Here is a 22,430-nt window from a genome sequence, read left to right as displayed (position 1 = left end):
TAACAGAATATAACTTCAAAATAAATAAAATTGTAAGCACAAATCATTTTGTGACTGAAAGTTATCAAGTATCAAAATGATGTCTTAATGACATAAAATGACTGTTATACAACAAAAATGACAATGATTCATTCATTTTTATGAATCGATTCACATTTTAAGTCCTATTCAAAAGGACCCAAGGTGACACCGGTGGGTCCTTATGGGTTAAACTGATGCAACAAAAGTAAAGCATTTGTTGTGTGAATTTAAACATGTTTTTTCAATTGTCTGTTTATTTTACATAAAACTGTTCATATACAGCTTTTTATATGAGTGAATAAATAAAGTCACAAAATATTGCCTATTGTTATTTCTGGCCTTAAAAGTGCTGAAAATRTCACTATTGCAACACACGTTCCATATGCCTTCAGAGAGCATCAAAAGCACGTTTAGTTTTTTTTTTTCCCTTTTTATTTGTAGATCATCAACTTTTATTGAAAGTAAAACAAATGACAGACGTTTCAGCCTCATGGCACGGCATCATATGGGCAGGACAGCAAAGCCAGGCAGCCTGACGAATCCTGAGCCAAGGCAAGCTGGAGGGAAGTGAAAGACACTCCTCCTCAAACGGGCCCGTCGCCTTTCAAAGAAACAGCCATTAGCGAGTGCTCATCAAGAGGGAGCAGAGGCCCATTGATTCCTCCGGAGAAGCAGAGCGAACGGGGGACCACAATGCTTCAGAGGGAGGGAGGCAGGCAGAGGGCTGTAGAGACGAGCCCCGGACCCAGTGGTGTATCCGAGTGGAGTCAAGCCTCGTGTATCAGGCATRCTCAACTCCCAGCCCAACTGTCACTGCTGGCAGTCAATTCAGCCCCTTCAAGCACATAATCTGCACTCATATGGTTGTTAAACACCACAGACTCCGGTCCTTCACTCATTCCCTGCCATGGCATTGTTACGACTGTCGTCTTTCTATTATTGAGCCATTAAAGGATTTGGATGGAAAAACATTTCTCAGCATACGTATGTCATCTTGATCAGCAACAAAGCAGGAAGACAGCAAACAACAACATTCTGTGCATATTTTGAAAAGAAAAAAATCCTTAATTTGGGTGAGGAAATATCACAATAGTGTACATTAACCATTTCCAATGTGGTTTAGGCAGTGAGGAACTGTGTGCACAATTATTATTAGGACAACTAAAGACAGTTGACTGATCGTTGTAGGTCAGAGGAAGAATCACTGCAATAATCTCAGTGAACACATCTAAAGTGGCACGGTGCCAAGCTGGAGATTCCCACTCAAGGCATCCTCTCCTAATGGCAGAGCGCTAATGCCATGTGGGTTTAGGTGAGCGAAAAATGGCAGCCTGCTTGATGCTCAGCCGGTTCATTTAATTGGCTAAAACAAAGTAATTTTCGAACAGTGTGGGGGGCGCGGGAAGGTAAATGATGGGACAGAAGGTCACTGCTTCTCTTTAACTCTGCTGTGCCATCCACCCAACACTCCCAGCACGCCGTGCGGTTAATATTGAGATTCATTTTACACTATCTTTCCACCATCTGCTTCACACACAGAGAATGTGCTGCACACCATGTTGAAACTGAAATTTGAAAAGAAATTGATTTTTATTAAGAGAAAATTTGACCTACAGCTTTCTTTTAGTGGATGCAGATTTTATTGCAAGGAAACAAGACGCTGATTTGTAAGTGATGGGTTCCAAAGTTACAGCAAAAACTAAAAACTTTGAGAAAATTTAAAATGTAAAATGGAGACAAATAGAAGCAATTATTGTAAATCGAAAATACTGTATTTCAGACTTATTGCTGAGCCTTTTGTCAAATGGATTTTTGTAATTTCTTAACCATCGTTTATGCGTCAGAATTATATATGCACACTTGAGGAACAACTTAATTTCAACTTCTAACATAAATAACAAGCTTAAAAGTTTAGTTATTACTAATTATTTYGTTGGATAGAAGATAAATGTCGAGTTTACAAATTACATTATTCCATATATGAATGTAGAACATGTTTCTAATTGAACCAACTATAATCAACAACATGGGTAAAACATAAATTAACATTTTAAAAAAAGTTTCATGATGTGATTTTTTTTTACTAAAATAACAACCTAATAGCGGGACCAATACCAGAATGAAATGTCTTTAAACAGCCTTGTGTTTTTATTGTATTTGTGCTTTTCAGTGTCTATTTTTCATTTCTGTGTATTTTGTTGTCATGTTTATGTCACTTCATCAGTCAGCTTCTGCTCTTCTGTCCTGCCCCRCCCACTTACACCTGTTCCTTGTTATCATCAAGCCATTTGTCTCTATTCCACTCATCAGTCCCTGCCTACTTAGTCTTCCAACCTGCTGTCATCTGACATCTGTCATTTTGGTGGAGTACCCAGGTTTTCCTCAGTTTTCATTGTATTACTTTGTATTTTTGCTGCCCCATCAGCTCTTAGTTTATTTTTATTTTAAATTTTTTTTTGCTTTTTTCTTGTTTGTTTCTTTATTTTTTATTTTATTTTTTTACCATTTAGTTTATTTTGTTATGAGCTTGATGGTTCTTTATTTTTTTTTTGTTCTTATCAAGTTCTCATGAAAGTCTGCATTCCTGAGTCCTACTTTCAATACAGCCTGACATTCCTATCGCAAAAGTTTAGCAGTTTAAAAAAATCCTTATTTTATAAACAGTTACATTGCCATTATTTTGATCTATAAAGTATTCCTGGAAAATGTGATTATATTGCTACTTGAGGTGTCCTAGACTGCACAAGAAGTGCTACAGGTACTGCCACTATTTACACCTGCAAAAAAATATRGAATTATATGTAAATATGGTGTAAAATTAACAGGCTTAAAGATTTATGAAACAGAATTTACTTCAACTGCTATGAAGTTTTTGTGCCTAGAGCTGTTTGAAGACGGCACCAGTCTGCTTTGGTTTTGGCCCTGATTGAACCCTTTAGCTTGCAATCCAATCAGAATAATCCATTCCAATAAACACCTCCAAATTTAAGTGCTAAAGAGCTACAGTATGTTCAGCAGGTAAAATATTAAATGTTTGTACCAGTTTTTACAAAATGTCAAAGAAAACATGTTTATATTTAAGTAACTTACATGATTTTACCCATTTTGTCATGTCATACATGTTCAATTTACTTCTGAACTTGGCTCAGTCAAAATGAAAGAGGAAGTGATATCAAAGGGGAACTCTTTAAGAAAATGAACTCCCTTGTCTTTGTTTTTTGAAACAATAGCCTCTTTCACAAGACAGTTACGCGAAATTGAAACACAGACCGGTCTGGCTTTAAGCTCCCTCAGTTCATTCATAAATCACAGGAAAAGCCTGCCAGTTCCCGCTCACATCTACATGTTCAGAAATGAACCCAGCACCGCAGAACTAAAAGAGGCGAGGAGCAGATCTCAGCTTGGCTAAAGTGGACCGTGACGTATTTATTGTGTGATGAACGTCTGTCTCGTATTAAACAAAACAAACTGTATTAACTTACTTTAACAATCCTGGGGTTCAATATTTTTTAAACTAACTACAAAGTTGCTGTTCTGTGTAGTTTTTAATATCCCCTTGGTAATAAAACTGTTAACAATCCTGCATTCGCTCAATGATGTCTTCCTTGTATCAAATGCAAAGCAAAAAACTGAAATAACTCATTTTAGCGATCATGTGGTTTAATATTTTAAAACTAACTACAAAGTTGCTTTTTTGCGTCATCTTTAATATTACCTTGGTAATAAATCTGTTGATTAATCCTGCAGTCACTCACTGATGTCTGGGGAGGACAGAACATGCATCAGTCCCAGACTGAGTTATGAATGAGCCTAATATTATTTGAACTCTGACTCTTCTTAATCTCTCTCTGATGGTGATTTAAAATAATCTAAAGGAACATCAGATTCTTTTCTACAATCTGCATTGTCAGCCATTATAGCAATGCTCTATTCACATGCAAATGTTCCCTTTTGACATCACTTCCTGTCCCTTCACAGGCAAATATCCCAACAACTGTTCATCTCAGCAGCATATTTTTTTTGCAATGTTTTCAGTGTTATCTTTCCAAAAATGCATTTATATTTATTACAAAACTTTGATGTCACAGGAGCTTTCAAAGATCAGAGCCACCGCTTTCATGTTTTCTCAAATGCTCATTTTGATAGTTGAATGTGTTTTAACAAGTTAAAATGTTACAGAGACTAGTGACAAAACCAACAGGCTACAACACATTAAACCTATTTTATATTAAACTAAATGAATAGACAGCCTATCATTAACACCTGCTTGAGTGTTTATGTGTGCGTGTATACCTTTAGGCATGTGTCTCTTCTTTCATACTTGCTGAATGTGTGTGCATGTGTGTGTGCACATAGGGGATACATGATGCACCTGTGCTAAACAAATGACCCCCATGCCTGTGTGAATTTTTCCCAGGTGTAGTTGATGCACGGATCATGTGGTGCGGAGCGCTCGGGGCCACGTTGGCTCGGTCGTCCTGGGATCGTCTCTGAATGTGGCCCTGAATTTGCATGGAGTGAAGGAACGGTTCACCTCCTCAACACAGCCTTTCGACGCATTCGAGGCACAAGGGGGAGGAGTGTGCCAGACCAGCCCCCTTAAGGCAGAATCAGGTGTTATCTGTCAGACTGGGGACACTACCATCAATCTCTTCTGTTCACTCTTTCTTTCACCCGGAATCAAACTCAGCGTGGCCGAGTACGTCTGCGCTAACAACGTGCAAACAAGATGAACAAGATGTCAAATTTAAGCAACATGTTCTTGACTTGGAATATAAGTGCGGAGAATGTATTTTTCAGTCTTTTGGCTTTTGAAAAATAATGAGACAAACTTTTCTATGTGTTTTCTATTGCGTGCTTTGAAGGAAAAGTACAGAAGTGTGTCTTAAATACTTAGATATAAAAAAAAGTATCACCGCTCATTTTAATTTTCAGTTTGAAACATCTTAAGTAGAACTTTTCTATTTTTTTAAGTAGAATATCTTTAGTTCTTTGTATCACTGGAGTTTATAGCCTGAAACATACTCGCTCCGACGCCGACGGGTTGACGCACYGTCATGTGGTTGTTCGGCAGTCATTTTCGCACAAACCTTTCATAGTCCCTACAACACCCCCGCGCCGAGTTCGGTAAACCCCCCTCCCTGAAACTTACATCACTGCATGGAGTTCCCCCGCAACAGCCGACAATGCAGAAAAAAAGTCATATTTGTCACTGACCAGACGTATTTATCCACATCTGTCCTGGTTAAAGCTCCACAGTTTTTATCAGTCAGATTCCTCCGTGCACAACGTCTGTTTTATCTCCATTCATGAGTTTTTCAAGGAATGACTATCTTTATAAAACTCTACTTCCTGGTGTCGGCTCTGGGAGAGAGTCGGGGTTTTTTTTCCCCCTCTTTTTGTAGCTGGGGCGGCTGTGGCGGAGTGGTTAGGTGAGTCGTCCTGGAACCAGAAGGTCRCTGGTTCAATCCCCCGTCCAGCCGTCTCCGTCGTTGTGTCCTTGGGCAAGACACTTCACCCACCTTGCCTACTGATGGTGGTCAGAGGGTCCGGTGGCGCCGATGTATGGCAGCCCCACCTCTGTCAGTGCGCCCCAGGGCAGCTGTGGCTACAGTGTAGTTTGCCATCATCAGTGTGTGAATGGGTGAATGTCTGTTAGTGTAAAGCGCTTTGGGGTCCGGAGGGACTTGAAAAGYGCTCTATAAGTTCAGTACCATTTACCATTTACCATTTTTTTACCGAGTGCAGCACAAACAAACATGCCCATGACCAGTCAGACCAATCACACATTACCGTCGACACGGGAGTGGGGGTCAAAAGGTTCTGCCTGTGGGTTGTGCCAAAAGGGGCTGTCGACACAACACTGAGAAGCCTGGTGACATAATTTCTGTCATTAAAGTGCGACAACCCGTGCCGACGTCGGCAGTTCGCAGCGAGTATGTTTCAGGCTTATGCCCAATCACACTTTTCATTCAATTCTTAAAAGAAAATACTCCATTTTTTGTTGCTCAAATACAGACGTTCTGAGACATTACATTTAGTTTTAATCACTAAATAAAGCATAAAGAACAAAAATTTAAAAAATAAAAAATGTTTTAAAGCATTTAAATGAGTAGATGTGATTTTAATATGAACAGAAGAAGAAAGAAAATCCTCACAGTTTTTCCACCATCTCATCTTTGACATCAATCATAAGTCTGCCGAACTCCCCTGATTCATTCAAAATTTAGCAAGTACGCTTTTGAAAGATTCAGTCAGACAAAACAGTATTAGCCAACATGCGGGTCTCTTCACTGGTTACCTGTTAGATGAAGAATTGATCTGAAGATTTCTACCACATCTTTAACAAGAAAAAGTGAGGTCTGGCCCCGAGCTATATGGCAAACCTTAAAGCCTTCTGTGAGCTAGCCTGCAGCCTGAAGTTCTCCTCCCAGCTGGTGCAAATATTTCTTCATTCCAGGCCAGAAATGACCAAGAAAAACTGAGCTTTAAATCCTAAACAAACCTGCTCGAGGGATCTCATCCAGGCATGTCAAACTAGTCAAGATTACTCTGATGTCCAAATATGTATATTTGGGTTTTAATTTGTAACCCACGTTAGCTCTGAAAAACAAAGTGGCAGATCGCAAAAAGTACAAGACTGTATTTCGAAATCAACTAAAAGATGTAAAAAATAAAAGATCCTCTTTTGTCACCCGGTTTGAATAATAATCTGATCTGTGTATGATGGCTAAGAGTTTGAAAGGCACTTTTGTCCAATTAGAAATGTGCAGCATTTTTCCACCTGCCCCTGACAGAGATGAAGTGGTGCTTTCAGAAGACACTTTGGCGCCGAGCCAGCGACGAGAACTCAAACATGGCAAGTGAAGCAAGTAAAAATTAATGAGCATCACGAGCCACAATTGTTTAATACAACATGACACTGAATGAATGAATATTCTCCTGGTTACAATGTTTAATGCTATATCTCAATTCAGCAAACACACTTGCAACGTTTAGAAAAACCAGTGAATTATTGAGGAAACTGTATACTCTTATGAAAGTATTTTGTTATAAGTAATTCAAAAATTTATTTTGTAAAGCCATCTAAAAGAATTACAAACTGGTTTTGGMTTTGGTCCGTTTAAAGACATTTTTCTATATTTAGTTTCTATAAACTAAATGTTTCCTTTCTGAATGCTTGTAAAGCATTCACACTATTGAAATTATTTTTTTCTTCTGTATGTTTTTTGGCACATTTTGTTCCACAATTTTTGTGGTATTTCAACAATTTCTATATCAAAATGTTCATCTTATGTTCATCTATGGTGTTTGGTACTTCAGCAATTTATGCTTTTTGAGATATTTAGCTTTTTTTGGAAACTTTTTGTTTCTCAGTGAAAATTAATGGAGCTGTCTTCAACATCCTTAAAATCTTTTAACATTTGTATAAATCTTTACATTATCTATACGTTTTACCTTTTGTTTTAGTTCTGCTGTTTTTAACTTCAGTTTCCTTCAGCTTCTATTTTGCTGATTTTAGCTTCTTTTGCTTTCTCGGCTATTATTCTGACTTTTTTCTGCTAAGCTGAACTATTTCTTGCTTCTTTCAGCCTCTTTCTGCTATTTTAAACTTTTTATGTCTTTTGATTGCTTTCTGCTTATTTTAGCTGTTTTCTGTGTTTTAGCTGCTTTTTAGCTAGTTTGAGCTCAGCTAAAATCACCGTTTTATGACAGTTTCATTTTCTTACTGCTTAATTTAGCAAACATGTGCTCTTTTTGTTTCTTTGTGCTAATTTCAGCTACTTTTTAAAAGGAACATGTGCAAATTCAACCAAGGGGTTTCATCTTCCTATTTTTATATGTCTATTTTGGTCTGTCATGTAAAAAATAGGCTTTTAACAACCCATCATGGATGGCGTTAATTATTTCCTCTTGAGCACTGCATTAATGAAATAAAGCTGCAAATATTGATTGATTCAGACAGATGATAKTTGTCAGTGAGTAAGGATTCCAGAGTCATACAGGGTGAAGAGTGAGTCTGTCTTTCAATCACTGTCAGAGAGCAGCGCAGCGGCATCCCTGCTCTGATTGAGCCCCATTGTGTCACACTCTGTCTTAGTATGTCTCCTAAAGCAATCAGCTCTCAAACACGAGAACCAAATATTCATTAGTGACTTATTCATGTTCAAAAGCTGGAACAAAAGAGCACGTAACGATGTTTCTGTCACTGTCTGAGCCACAAACAACTGTCATCATCTCCTATTATCTTATAAGTAGAGTTGTTTGGCTTTATCGCCATTGTCTGCCAACGAGCAAATATGGATGAAAAACTGAATAAATTAATAAAGATAGTTATATAATAGTTAGTTATATAATATACTAGTTATAATTATTGTAAAACTGCTATTTTTTATTTTATGTTTTGTAAAAAATATAAATAATGTTCTTAAAATATTTTGCGTTCACATCTGATCAAGTGTTTAGACAACTTCGGGGGGGGGGGGGTATGATATCTTTACATATTTCATACTTGTAGGCATTGCTTAACCTAACTGGACCTGTAACTGGTCAAAGAGAGACAGAGAAACCTGTGCTTCCATGTTAATAATTAGTTAATTCTGTGCTCCCAAAAAAATTATTCTGTCCAACATCACCAGATTTTAATCAAAGGCTGAAAATAGTAGCTGATTGTAATCTGCACTCAGAAGTCACCAGGGGTGTTTAAAGAGCCCGTCAAGCTTGCAAGTGGAGCTAATTCGATTAAGTGGTAGCTGTACCTGGAGGGGACGGATCTGCATCTCCCTCTTCTTTATTTATGAGATTAAGTTGTGCTTGTTATTCCAATATAGATAATCAAGCCGGCAGAAATGACACTCATTTTTGAGTTGTTTATTTCTACTGCATCCTCCAAAATTTATATATTTTTCTAATATTTTTTTCTAATTTTAGGTGTAAAATAACACTATGAAATGAAAACAGAGGAATATAATTTAATAATTGTTTTACCTTTTCAGTTTATGTAAATAAAAAAAATTTAACATTAAAGCAAATATGAGAAGATAATACATTTTTAAAACCAAAAAAAAAACAAAACTTTTAATGGTTCCTGCAATTTAAACTCCTTTTGAAGAAACACCAAAGACAGTGCTAGGTTTGTATGCTCCTCCTCCCCCACCTGTTGCTACAAGATGTCAGTCTGTTGTGAACAATGGTCAAAAGAGAGGAAACACTCCTTTGAAAACAATGCAAGGTTCTAAATAGGGGTACACTGATTGCAGTTTTCTAGCCGATTACCGATCTTTAAAAAATCTGACCTACCAATTCAGATTTTGGCCAATACCAATTTTCTAAACAGCTGACACAGTCTGCTGTTATAAGGTCAGAATACACCTTCAATGCTCCATTCTTATTTTATTGAAAAACAATCAAAAATACCCTTGAAACTTGAAAATCTAAATGCTTTTCCAATAGCAAAACTACAGACAATGCACCACCAATCATTCTTTATTGTAAGGCTGTTTTTGAAGAAATGTTTACAACAAGCTAAAAATTAGCATTATCTAATTCAGGCTAGTGCAGAGGCTAATAACTTGGGTAAATGATAGAACTTCACAATGTATTGTTTGAGCAAGTAGGAGGCAAATTAACATGTTTTCTTGGGACTAAACCACTAAACCATTAGTCATTACACTGAACGGCACTACAATGTTAACTTTGACAGGTTGCTTCTGGACTTTGTGTCGAAAAAGCTAAAATTTTCATTTTGTTGTGAAACTTCTGGGACAATAATGGCGACGTTTTTCAGAGAAGTGTTGTTGRTGAATTCTCGAACTGTGGAGGAAGACAAAGAGGATCTTAGCGAAAACTAGGAAGCTGAGAAATTTGCAGGAACTGAAGGAAAAGAGGAAAAATACAGTTAGTATGAAAGCTAATATTGAAGTGTGATGGAAACAGAAACTAAGATCAACACAGAACCAACACGTTAGGTCAAGGGCCACCAATAGGCGGACCTGGGTCCGGATCCGGACCGGAATGGTGTCTCGTGCGGACCCGTACCTAATGCCTAAACAGATATCACCACTTAAAACTTGAATGAGCGCATGTAATGCTGCATTCAGATCTAACGAGATTTGAGTGTCAGGGGCATTGGGTTTACAAGCAAAGTCTATGGTGGGGCATTGAGAAGTGTTGCTGTGCCTTTTGAAGCGTTGGATGCACGTATAACGCATCCAAAGAGGCAGACACTTCAGGTGGAAAATCTGAAATTTAGCAGCTAGAAATGGAGTGTCAGTCACATCTAGCCATGTGTGACGTAGTGGCACATTTTCTGATGGGATAATCTCCTGAATGATGCCCACTAACCTGAGACAGATGGACAGGAGCTCTCCAGCTGAAATCAAGCACCTGTAGTTGATGTCCTGGCAGAAGATTTGGGCATCGATGGGGGTCAGCAACCCAGTCAAACTGTGCTCAGGACAACAAAAGTGCTGAATGCAACATTCATCAGCACGCAGCTCCTGGAGTGGTGAAACTCACCAAACTCAGAACTCCTCTGAATTATCTGGTGAATCCAAGGCGCCCAACGACAACGTCCTCTGGCTCTCAGTAAATAAAGCTGTGCCACTCTCTCAATTTCATCTGCCATTGTACAGAGACTGGTAAAGAAGGCTCTTCTCAACGTGCATCTTGATGTGCGAATAGAGCGATTTTAACGAGCGTCTTACCTCAAAGTGCACAAGCGTCCACCTTGAGTTATTGGACACATTTTTGATGCACAAAATGTGTTTGGTCTGTACGCAGCATACACCAGTTACATGCACAGGTTTTGCAGTCTTTACAGTAGTGGTCAAGTGTTGGAGACAGAGGAAAGGATGAAGAAGGGGAGAGGAACAGGCATAGAGAAGGAAATATACAGGCAGGTGAGAAAGGATGGAGAAAACTGATAATTGAGATGGAGAAAGGGAGATAAACTGGAGAGTTAACAGACACAAATACAAAACAAAAAATACAGAAAAAAAAACAAATAGTGGCATCAAAAAAAAGGACAGCGAAAATAGAGCATTTAATCCAGGATGGACAGAGTAATTTTTCTTTATACTTCCCACTAAACCCGTGTGTCTTACATGTTCAGAAACGTGACACTTAATCAAAGTGGCAATGTTTAATGCCATTATAAAATGAAGTATAACAGTTTTAAACAAAGTTTTGAACAAATGTACCAAATCAACATGCACAGTTGTCATGTATTGCTTAGTTTCTTATTTTGACATGTTCATTATACTTTTATTCAGTAAGAGAACATAAAAAATCAGACTTTGGAATTTCATGTTCATCTTTTTGTTACGTGACAATRAATATCGAAAAACTATTTGAATTAGACTGAATTCATTCAAATTTATATGCAAATCAATTTGTGCAGATGTTGATACAACTACTAAGCTACTTAAACATATATATATATGTAAATAGTAGGACATTATGATCTTAAGGACCTTGGCCTTAAGTAATTTTCTCTGATTGGACCCGTTTAAATTTTAATTGAATACCCCTGTGTAAGGTGGTAAAGCGCAATTYAAGTTTGCACATGATAGAAGGAAACGTGGTAAAGTCCCAGCATAATAAAAGTAATAAGCTATTACAAGAATATCTCTCAAATACAGATGAAAAATGTTTAAAACATGCACAAAAAAGAGGTAAGACTCATCATAAACAAGGTGGCAGCATAAGTTAAACAGGTACTTGTCAGGTTTACAACATTTTTTCGCAATAGGGAAAATAAAGATCAATAATGTTCTGAACTGTAAACCCTTGTGCTTTAGAACAGTAATGCTATTTAGTTGGTATTTAATCTATGCAGTATGTTTAGGTACTGTATGTAAAACAAAAATGTAACATTAAATATTTTGTTGGCTTCCCAATGTTTTAGCTGATACTGTAGTTTGGAATTCAGAAAAAAGTACAACTGTGAACATATAGTGTTTCATTTTATTGGGTATAACTGTACATTTAATAAATATAAATATGATAAATTATAAACACTATTAATTACAGTATAGATGCACTATAATATTTTAGATATAGTTGTAAATTGCTATAATAATAATTTTGTAGCAATATGTATTATTACTTTAGCAGCAGTAATATAATCAAGGGTTGTGTTTTTTTCTCAAGGTTCTAACACTGTCAGATTTTAATGCTGGCTTGAATCCACTGCAGACTCTAAAAAAATAGCATTACAAATACTTCCAGACTGATGCTTTCTATGAGCACTCGCCCTTCTCTGCGGTACCATTTTATCTTTAATAGTGCCTTGAAAATAGATAAGTGCAGACATTGTCAAATTATATTAATATTCAGAGCCGAAGAGACAGTACGGGCTTATTCTGTCTTAGTCACAATTCCTATTTTGGTCAATAAATGCAACAGATATGTTMATTTTGATTTCATTCGAAAGTCATACTCCACCACTTAACAGAGACCCTGAAGCAGAGCTAAGGAGAGCACCATTCAGCCGACAGAAAGTAAAATAAATAACAGCTAAGAGGTTCTTGAGGTGTGCTTAATGAATGAGATACTTTATATTTTACGACGTTCCTTCTTCCCATTTTAAAGCAGAGTGTCTGGAAGAACATCAGAGCCTAAGATCACCCAGATTTTTCTCTCAACTTCATGTTGGTGTTTTACAGCCTGCAAGATGAGGTAAAGATTTTGTCTTTAAAAAGCACACTTTCTCTGAGTGTGCAGATACTATGAATCACAGGAAAATTCCCATTCAGTGTCAAGCAGTAAGACTATACTATGCGTGTTCCGCTTCCTTTCTTTCAAAGGCAAGGGAGAGATAGTTTGAAAGATCCTACAGGGTCAAACTTCCTGTGCACCAGGATTTTTCATGCGAGGGTGCCTTTACCCCTCCTTCTCTGGGCATTTACACTGTTCACAATAGAGGAGATGTGAAAGGTTTGGCGCTTGATGTGACATAAGAAATCCTCAGAGTGATCCCTCGCACCGCTCTCGCCACTCCTTTTCTTTGGGGCTTCTTCTAAGGGACCAGTTTCATATCCGAGAGGCACAGAGCAGCATGAAGCCAAGCATCACAAGCACTTATAGGTCACAGTGTACCACATTAAATTTAGACTCCTTTAACGTCCTCCAATAATGCATCTGGAGTATTTCCGGTCAGAACTATTCAAATGTTCCTATCTGAGATACAAGCTTCTGTAAATTGGGCCATGGATCTAAGCCTTCATTCACCACTGGAGATTTCAAATCAAATCTGGTGTCTGTCACCAGTTGAAATTTCCTCGCCAGCCCCAGTTAAGTCACTGGTGAGTCAAACTCTGAAATAAACCATCCCACAGGGATAAAACTTCCACTACTGGTCTCAGCAAAGTTTCCTAAGTTTGTTTAATTAGCACTGCCTATTAGAGTTTACACCTAACTATGCTCAAGTTACACCTAAGATAATCACACAGTTCACAACACCACACTGTTAGATGTTTGTTTTGGTGTCATCAAGTTGAAGTAGAAAGACTTCATTTGTGATCAGTGAACTGCTTTGTGTCATGGCATCACAGCCCTTGCCATTTAGGAAAAAGAACTGTTCTGATTAAACGCACATGTACGTCTTTTTAAAAATTAGGTAATTAGGTTTTCTACATCCTGTTTAAAAATTTGTAGATGCTGGAAGTCTGGACAAAGTTGACATTAACAGAGGTTTCAGTCACATAAAACTTGAAGCTGTTTAGCCAAGCGTCTAGAGAAAGTCAGGTTTCAAAATCTGAACTCAGGCTTTAGGAGGGTTGGGCAAAATCGCATTATGTGCAATTACTCGTCAGAAAAATTGTYAACAATTAATTTTTGCTACTTTGCAATAAGTGCCATGCGATGATGGTACATGTTTGTGTGCAACACATTATCACTATCAGGCGCATGAGTCCAATGGCGGAACGTAGTGCAGAGCAAATGCTAACCCTAATGGTACGTTCACACCGAACGTGTTTTGAGATGCAGGAGCAGCCAGTTTACATGCAAAGTCTATGGTGGACGCGCCTCTAGGGGTCTTGAGGCACGTCAGGTCCGTTTAGCACAGCGCGCAAGGAATGCGGAAGGTGTGGCAGAGCATTTTCTGTGCATGCGGTGCGGACGCTCGAGTTCAAAAATCGGATCTTTCACCGCTCGACGCGTCTTGACAACCAATCAGTGAGACTCATTTTTCCACGTGACAGTTTCCTGAATGTTGCCCACTAAACCGAAACAGACGGACAGGAGCTCTTTAGCTGAATCGACTGTCTGTAGTTGATGTTCTGGCTAGAGATATCAGCACCAATGTGGGTCAGCAGCTCATTAAACTGACTGCAGTGTTAAACTGGGCTCAGGACAAAACATTGTCCATCAGCACACAGCTCCTGGAGTGGCGAAACTAACCAAACAAACCGCCTCTAAATTATCTGGTGAATTAACCATCTGGTGTGCGCATTGTTCGTTTGCGCTTTAGTAAATAAAGCAAAGCCATTTTCTTTATTTTATCTTTATTTCATCCGCCGAAGTCAGACTCATCTAGTCTCTGTCAAGATCTGAAAGTAGCGCATCCAACTTCAGGCGTTGGGAGCATTTTTGTTCCTCAAAACGTGTTCAGTGGGAATGTAGCATAACCCTACAAACTTGTTTTATCCCCTGAAATATAGACATAAACCAGAGTACAAGGAAAGCCAGAAAATGCAGACCAAGGCCACAATGTCAGCTACATGCAACTACAACTGTCATCTATTAATCACCATAACTGTTATCGGCTAAATGCCAAAATTAATCGTAATCATTTCTTTGGTCCAATTTTGCCCAACCCTGGGCTATAGAGGCAGCAGGAGCAACATTGTATTGCTGTAAACTGCAAAAAAACATCCAATGTTTCAACAGTGTTTGTGTTTTTTTTTGTTTTTTTTGTGAGCTGAGGAGCAACAGTCAAGGTTCTATGAAGCAATTTTCCTGAAGCAAAACTCTTGTAACTTTCTTTCATTCGGCTTCTTTTATGCCAAAGACAGCAACAACTCAAAATCTTCCCCTTTGAACAACACTGAATGCCCTTATTCAAGAGAAAGACCAAATGCTTCACTATCAATAATACATTTGAACAAAACCTAAACTCCAACTAGGCCCTCCTGAGGCCACAGTGCAAAAAAGTTGCCCAACAAACCTCACCTTCCTGAAAAAGCCTTAGTCATCACTGTTACTKTAGGTCTCGCAAGCTGAGGTACAAAATAATGCTTTTAAGCACCAACTAAACAGAAATACCTGTTAGCTAAACAATAATACACAAGATTATATTTTTATTAGGGTTTATGAAAATAAACCAATAAATTTGGAATGACTGATTTTTTTGAGTACAACGCTAAAGGACAAAATCAAGTTATATTACCTTATCTTTTATATTATAATAAATAATTGTTGGTGATTAGACATTGATTAGAAATTTTAGTAATGTATGCTATTCTTTTTTGTTGTTGTTGTGTGTTGGCCCTGTGTTGACCCCTGCCCTCTTGTGTCCTTTATAGRTTCTGTCTGAGCTTAAAAACTACTTGCTAAATTTCTGAATAAAGCATCAGTTAAATTATGAAAATATGAGACAGCTGACCTCTACTTTCATAGGTTGCCGACAATTTTAGACGCAGTGAGGGGGAATTATTGAATTTCATATAACTAAATGCAAAATGCAATTACATAAATGCAATAGTCCCATTAGGGATTTTTTCCTGGAGGATGTTACATGTGAAAACATTTTTGTTCACAACTTTGCTTTTTTTAATTGATATTTTGTAATAAAAACTATGTACTCCTGCCTCTACTTTTTTAAGATTTGTCATGTGAAGAAGAGAAGATCCGCAATATAAATGGTCTAAATATGTCAGTGAATTCCACATTTTCATGCAAATTGATTTAGAACAAGCAAACAGAGCTTAAAAACTTTAAATAAAAAGTCAGGTGATCAAAGCAGATCACACCTGTTGAAAAGTGTGAGCTCATAAAGCAGCAAGAATGACGCTCCGCAGGTTATTTTAGTTTTCACCAGTGGCTCACGCCGTTTTTACAGGCTGATGTTATTTTATCTGAGCAAACAAAACTACTACGGGATTTCTAAAAAATTCTAACAACAAAAACTAGTTACACACACTTGCCACCACAAGTGTGGACTTTCGGTGGTTAATAATGAGTGTGTTCCCACACTGTCGAGCTCATTATGTGTGATATCACAGCCGAATTAATAACATAACAGGGAAAAAAAATGCTGAGACTGTAAAATGGCATGTAATTGTGAAAATGCGTGTCTTTATCTGCATTATGTCACTTACGCAGAAATCATGTTAACAGTTTTTTTGAACAGCACTGAAAACATCAAACATAAATCTTGAGCGCACAACTTACACAAAACACACATTTTTATAGAGATGCTACAGTTTACACATTTAAATCTGAGCTGAGGCTCAAATTTGGATATCTTGACTTATGTAGGAAGAATATTTTACCGAAAATAAAGAGGTCCTTGCTAAAATAATATCCTTCTAACATTGTTATAACAGGTGTAGGTGTATTCCTACACTTATATAGGTTAACAGAGAGCTGAGGCAAGAGAAGCAATAGTTTTTTTTTAAATATAACCTCAGGAATAAAACACTTGGTTGTAATGTTGTTGTGGTGATTTATCTATTATTTATTGTCCCCATTTTTTTTTATTTTTGTATTTTTTATTTTCTTATTCATCATTTGAAATAAACAGCAAAAATAGAAGTCTTACGCAAGACTTGATCAAATTAAAGTGATGCGCAATGATGAAGTAAACAGTCTATATTAAAAACATTTTCCAACATTTTTATTTTTTTATTATTTTTTTTTTTATTTATTTGCCAAGAGCAGTTGTGTTTAAGTCCAGATAAGGCGCAGATGCAACAGATTCATGCTCTGGACAATAACTACCTTGATAACCGAATTAAAGTGTTTGACAGTTATAAAATAGTTGATGATACCATGAGTATTTTCTAATTGAAAGGACTGAGTGTTACAGCGATTCAGCAGGGAAAATAAAGGGACATGCATTGAAGTTCCCAACCCCGGATTTGCCCGAGCTGAAGGCTAAACTATAAGCCGGTGTTTGTACCTCCGTGCTCTCCTGATGGGAGAGAGCCCTAATTCACAGAACTCGAGAATGCCACAGCCACAATAATGCCGCTGTCCGCTCCAGTGGCATGCAACCTCCGTGCCAACAGCTTCTTGAGATTTTGGGTTTAAAAAAAAAGAAGAAGAAAAAGAAAAACTCACATCCTTGCTCCTCAACTTGTGCAAAACCACTGTATAAATCCTGCCACTTTAACTGAAAGCTCTAATTTCACAACCCCAAAATAAAACTGCAAGATAAAGCTCATTAAAAGATGAATAAATGTTTCGGGTTTTTTATTTCTTTTTTTTTTAACTGCAGCGTCAGGTGTTTTTTTTTCATACTGTGAAACTAACTCCCAAAATTTATTTTAAGCACAGCAAATGCATTTGATAAAGCTCTAAATTAGCTTTAAATGCAATAACATCATCTAAGGACTGTTTTGTAAAGATTTTTATTTGATTCTAAATATATCAATGGGGCTGCGGTAGCTCAGGGTTCTTGTAATCCTAAGGCTGCAGGTTCGAGTTCACCTGTCAAGATAACAAATTTTGCAGGACAACAAATATCCTCAGAAATCATTGCAATAAGCAATAACATTGTTTGGAGGACAATTTAAACAATGATACCCCCCCCCCCACACACACACACACACACACACACACACACACACACACACACACACACACACCCCCCCACACACACACACACTTACAAAGCTTACAGAAGTTTATGAAATTTACATACGTAACAAAAAGTTGCAAACAGACCTGGACCAAAGACTGGGAAAACAACACACAACAACAAAAGCTGAAGCTGTAAACTCGCTTCCTACTTCCTTCATCCAAGACGGCACAATTAATTCTGTATGCGTCTTTCTCTGGCTTCATAAAATAACTGCAGTCACCCTCACGCTGCTTACGAAGTTAAAGAAGTTTGCAAAATTTAAGTAGTATATTAAAAAAAACTCTTGGCAAACCCAAGGTTCGGCTCGGTGCCCTGAAGGCGTGCTGAGGCGTCGCCAGCAGAAAGAAGGCATCAGAAAACTGAAGACCCCCCTCTGAATGCCTGTTCACAGGGCTCTCAAGCTACAGAGGTTACGAGACCACGAGCCTGGCAAGTACCTGACACCAGAGTTCTCTCCTCTCTAAGGAGTAGAAAAAAGGGAGACCGGAAGAAACAAACAAGCAGGTAAATTAAAATTATCGACCTCATTTTAATTTATTAGCGACTGATTAATTTATTGCTCGTTCACTCGCTGTGGCAACCCATAAAAAAGGGAGCTGCAGAAAGAACAACATTTAAATCTATCAATGAAACCAACTAAATTACAAAATTCACAGGATTAATCACTTCAAATGTTAAAAACTTACTCCAAGCTGCAGCATCTAAATAAACTCACAGCTGCAACATAAGATCTGCGGCTTTAGCGTAATCTGATGTCGTTGGGAAGTTTCACACCTCTACACAAAACATTACCTTCACACCATTTATATTGACTGTCACCAAATCTGCAACGAAATTTTCCAATATAAAGATAAACTCCTTCTCCTCTCCGATAATGATCCCCACAGCCCTTTAATGACCTTTTTTTTCTGACCCACTCCAGTCTTATATTGCTGCAGAGCTTCTGCTGAAGTCAGCCGTTCTCTACTGTACTTAAAAGGTATTAGCCCTCAGGGTTAAAACAGTAAACTCTCAGTATGCAGGATAAGAAATGTGCATCCTCAGAAAGTCTAATACAGCTTGTGAAAAGAGAGGCCAAAAAAARGTGTCTGCAGCCTCTCTGATGTTCCATTTTGGCTTGAAAAGCTGAACTCGAAGTGTCGAACTGTAATCCTAACTTCCTAACATGGAAAACTTTTTTTGTGTGGATCTTCTCTGTTTGGCCGTGCCTTCTGCTACAGCTGCACACAAAGGTCTGCAACCTTCATCATCAAAAAACACGGCTTATTTTCTCACTATAGAAAACGTCCAGAGACACAAAACTGAATCTGGAAATTAAGAAAACACTATATATATATAGTGACATATGAAAACAAAGTTCTATATGTTAAAACAAAAGAAATTCCAAACTATCAAAACAATGAAAAATGCAGTCTGTCTATGCCGCTATTAAAGTCTTAGCTGTGGAAAATTAATATAAGTATCCACTTTAAAATAATGAAATGTATAGTTTATTTTTATTTTTTAATAGAAGAAAAAGAAGAAGAAAGAAAAAGTGAAATGTAATGAAAAAGAGTGAAAAAGAGATTAGAAGATATGTAAAATATATGTTGAGAAAACAYAAGACAGCACACCGGACTTCTTGGCTCCACGAATGTATAGTTATCGCACTGACAGAAATTAGGCCAGCATGTAAGACATTTAATTGTAATTATAAAACAAAGACCTTCATTTACCACAATCTTATTCAACGTTTTTATCATGTTTTACTTCTAATTCTTGGTTTTATCTGTGTGATATGCCACATATCTCTTTTGCTTTTCTATTGTGGTTATAAATGAARATATTATTTATTTCCATATTTGCTTTGGTCAAAGCTCCAAAGAGCCGCATTCGGCCCCAGAGCCACAGTTTGCTGACCCGTCTTAAAAGAACAATTGACAAGCCTAACATAAAACACATTTTCAACAGTCGAGGACTAGTTATATGCAGAGTTTTTTGTTTGTTTGTTTGTTTGTTTGTTTGTTTGTTTGTTTGTTTGTTTGTTTGTTTGTTTATAGTGCACACATGAGAATTGTGGCAGTTTATATGATAAGACTATTAAATATGAAGAAAGCAAGTTTAGAAATGTACAGGCAGACTTTTAGAAACTTCTCAAAAAGTTCTCCAAACTTTTCTTTAAACTCTAGTCTCCACCAAAAACCTCCTGTTCTGTCCTATTCACACTTTTTTCTTTCTTTTTTTAAGGAGRCATAATAAAGTTTCAGAAAGTGGGGGGTGAACCTCCTGTAACTGTGCAGAGATTGTCCCAACAGATTTTTTTTTTCACCCATTCAGCATTACATAACAGAGCAAAGGCGTTCTGTTTCCTGCTTTTCTCTTTCCCAGACGCACTTTAATCCATGTAGCTACATAAAATGCGGGTGGGGGGGTGAATATGGGTCAGCAGGTTAGGAGTGCCTCAAAAGTCTGACTTTGTGAAGGAAAAAAATAATAAAATCAATCCAGGAACTACCTGTCTTTTCCACCCTCTCCTCTGTATTACATAAGCGCTCGGGTGTAGCCAGCGCTGGATAAAGTGTTGGATAAACACGCGCTAAACACTTACTATTATTCTAATGATTATTATAAGCAGCTGAGGTGAGAAGTGGGGAAACTTGTCTTTAGAGTGGGAGAGAAAAAAAAGATCCGCGGGGATGATTTCTGCTCACAGTTGCGCGCCTCTGTTTATGGCTAAACCTGTTACATAACCAGCTTACATTCCACATTCACCATATCACGTTCTAAATATACCTCCTTTTTTTTCGCTTTGCGCGCGCAGGAGGGGGACTTTTTACGCAGGAGTACCGTCCAGTCAATTATTCCTCWCATCTACAACCGCTCGCATTAGTGGTTTGTGATCAGCTCTGTCTGGTGAGAGGAATGAAAAAAACGTGATAATTTCTTTGAAGTTGTGCGGAGCTTCAGTCTGTGCAGGAGAGGAGAGGGGGGTGTGGTTAAACACTGTCTTCTACTGTACAACATGGACGGGACGTAATASATAAATCATCTGCTGCAGCCATGCATGCAGACTTTTGCACGGTTTGAGCTTGAGGGGCTTGTTGAGTTTCCCTTTCTCCGAAGCACATTTGCTTGCAAATGATATCCCAGGATGTTGTTTCCTCCCCCTTTTTTTTACGCAAACATGTGAGCTAAAATATGTAATAATAACACTAATAAAAAGATCCGGTGCAGACCGCGCTGTGAGCTGAGGAATCCGAGATCGATCGCAGTTGTCCTAAAGTTCACTTTGGACACTTTATTTATTTATTTATTTGATTTGGGTTGGATTGGACAGTATTGCGCTGCAGCCCGAGCGTCAGCAGATCCTGTTATTCTGAATTCCTGGATAATTAAATAATCTTGCGGTCTGGAGTAAATGTGACATCTGTGACCGTATCAGCCGCCCCCCACTCCCCACCCCCCACATGATTTTGGCTGTCAGTGGCAGTACACACGTATACGCACCGACACACACGCCAAAAGCAATAATTACCTCCAACCAAAGCGGGGCAAAGCGAACTATAAGTGCAGCCGGGTGCATTTGAGTTATTCTTTTATATTTATGGTTGCGATTTAATTCATTTTTAGGTGTTTTTTTTTTTCCTCGATTGCTTTCGTCTTTCACAGCCATTAAAAATAAACCCGCTTGCCCGCTTACCTCTGTTGGTGCTCGAGCAGGTCTGCTTCCGAACCGGCGCCGCTGGATGGTCCGCTTTCCGGAGCGTCTCCAGGTTTACCGGGGTTTCCCTGACCGGGGTAGCCGGCTCCGAGGCGCTGTTGCCCGGGTCGCTCGCTGGATCTGGCGGGGACTCCATGTTGAATTTCAGGGTGCACTGTTTTTTGTTTATTTTTTTATTTTTTTGAACTACAGCTAACACTTCAAACTAATTCTCTCGACGGTCTGTGGAGCGCCCACTCTATACGTCTTGCTATCTAATTTAGAGCAGAAGTATGAAATGAGAAATGCGAGTGTGTCTGGAGGTGGGTGTGTTAGGTTTGATTGTCCACCAGGGGCGCTGGTGGGAGACTCCCAAGTCATGCAGGCTGGGAAGGGAGAGCTTGTCAATAGCAGAAGAATAGATGGAGGCCTGAAAGTCATCCAAGATGCCAATTTAAAACATGAAAATAGGCATATTTTACAACTTATTTCTGCATTAAAAATTTATTTTATAAATAAGTATAAATAAGTTTTGCATATTGTGATTGTACCAGTTGTTTATTGCAATAGTCAAAAACATAGCTTACTTTAAAAATGCATGTTTATCACGTTTCTGTTTTATTTTTTTGAATGCGTGTCTGTGTGTTTGTCTTGACTGTCAGCAAAAAATCTCATTAATCTCTGAATAAGTTTTAATGGAACTTCCAGAAAGTATGGGTTTATGTCTATAGCTGCGACTAAAGATTTAGAACTTGATTCAAGATGGTCACACAAAAAGAGGGGTTCCAAACTCAGACCCTGAGTGCTGCTGATAAATCTGTGTTTGGTTTGTTCTTTGATTTTTCCATTTCTAAATAAAACGAGAGGGAAAAAGAAAGACAAAATAATAATTGGATGTTTTTTTTTTCAGTTTCTTGG

The 22,430-nt window shown here is 38.0% G+C and overlaps 1 protein-coding gene across 1 annotated transcript in view; it reads right to left on the bottom strand.

The window, feature by feature from the left end:
- Positions 1-21,828, bottom strand: part of roraa (RAR-related orphan receptor A, paralog a) — a 222,934-nt gene extending 201,106 nt beyond the window's left edge. Inside the window, exon 1 of the mRNA XM_014003599.1 lies at positions 21,513-21,828. Coding sequence (XP_013859053.1) covers positions 21,513-21,669 — 157 coding nt within the window. The 5' untranslated portion in view covers positions 21,670-21,828. The remainder of the gene's footprint in view (positions 1-21,512) is intronic.
- Positions 21,829-22,430: the final 602 nt, after the last annotated feature.

This window comes from Austrofundulus limnaeus, unplaced genomic scaffold (genome assembly GCF_001266775.1).
Source record: "Austrofundulus limnaeus strain Quisiro unplaced genomic scaffold, Austrofundulus_limnaeus-1.0 Scaffold19, whole genome shotgun sequence".
Taxonomy (NCBI): domain Eukaryota; kingdom Metazoa; phylum Chordata; class Actinopteri; order Cyprinodontiformes; family Rivulidae; genus Austrofundulus; species Austrofundulus limnaeus.
The sequence above is the reverse complement of the archived record's forward strand: the minus strand, read 5'-3'. Positions and strand labels throughout refer to the sequence as shown.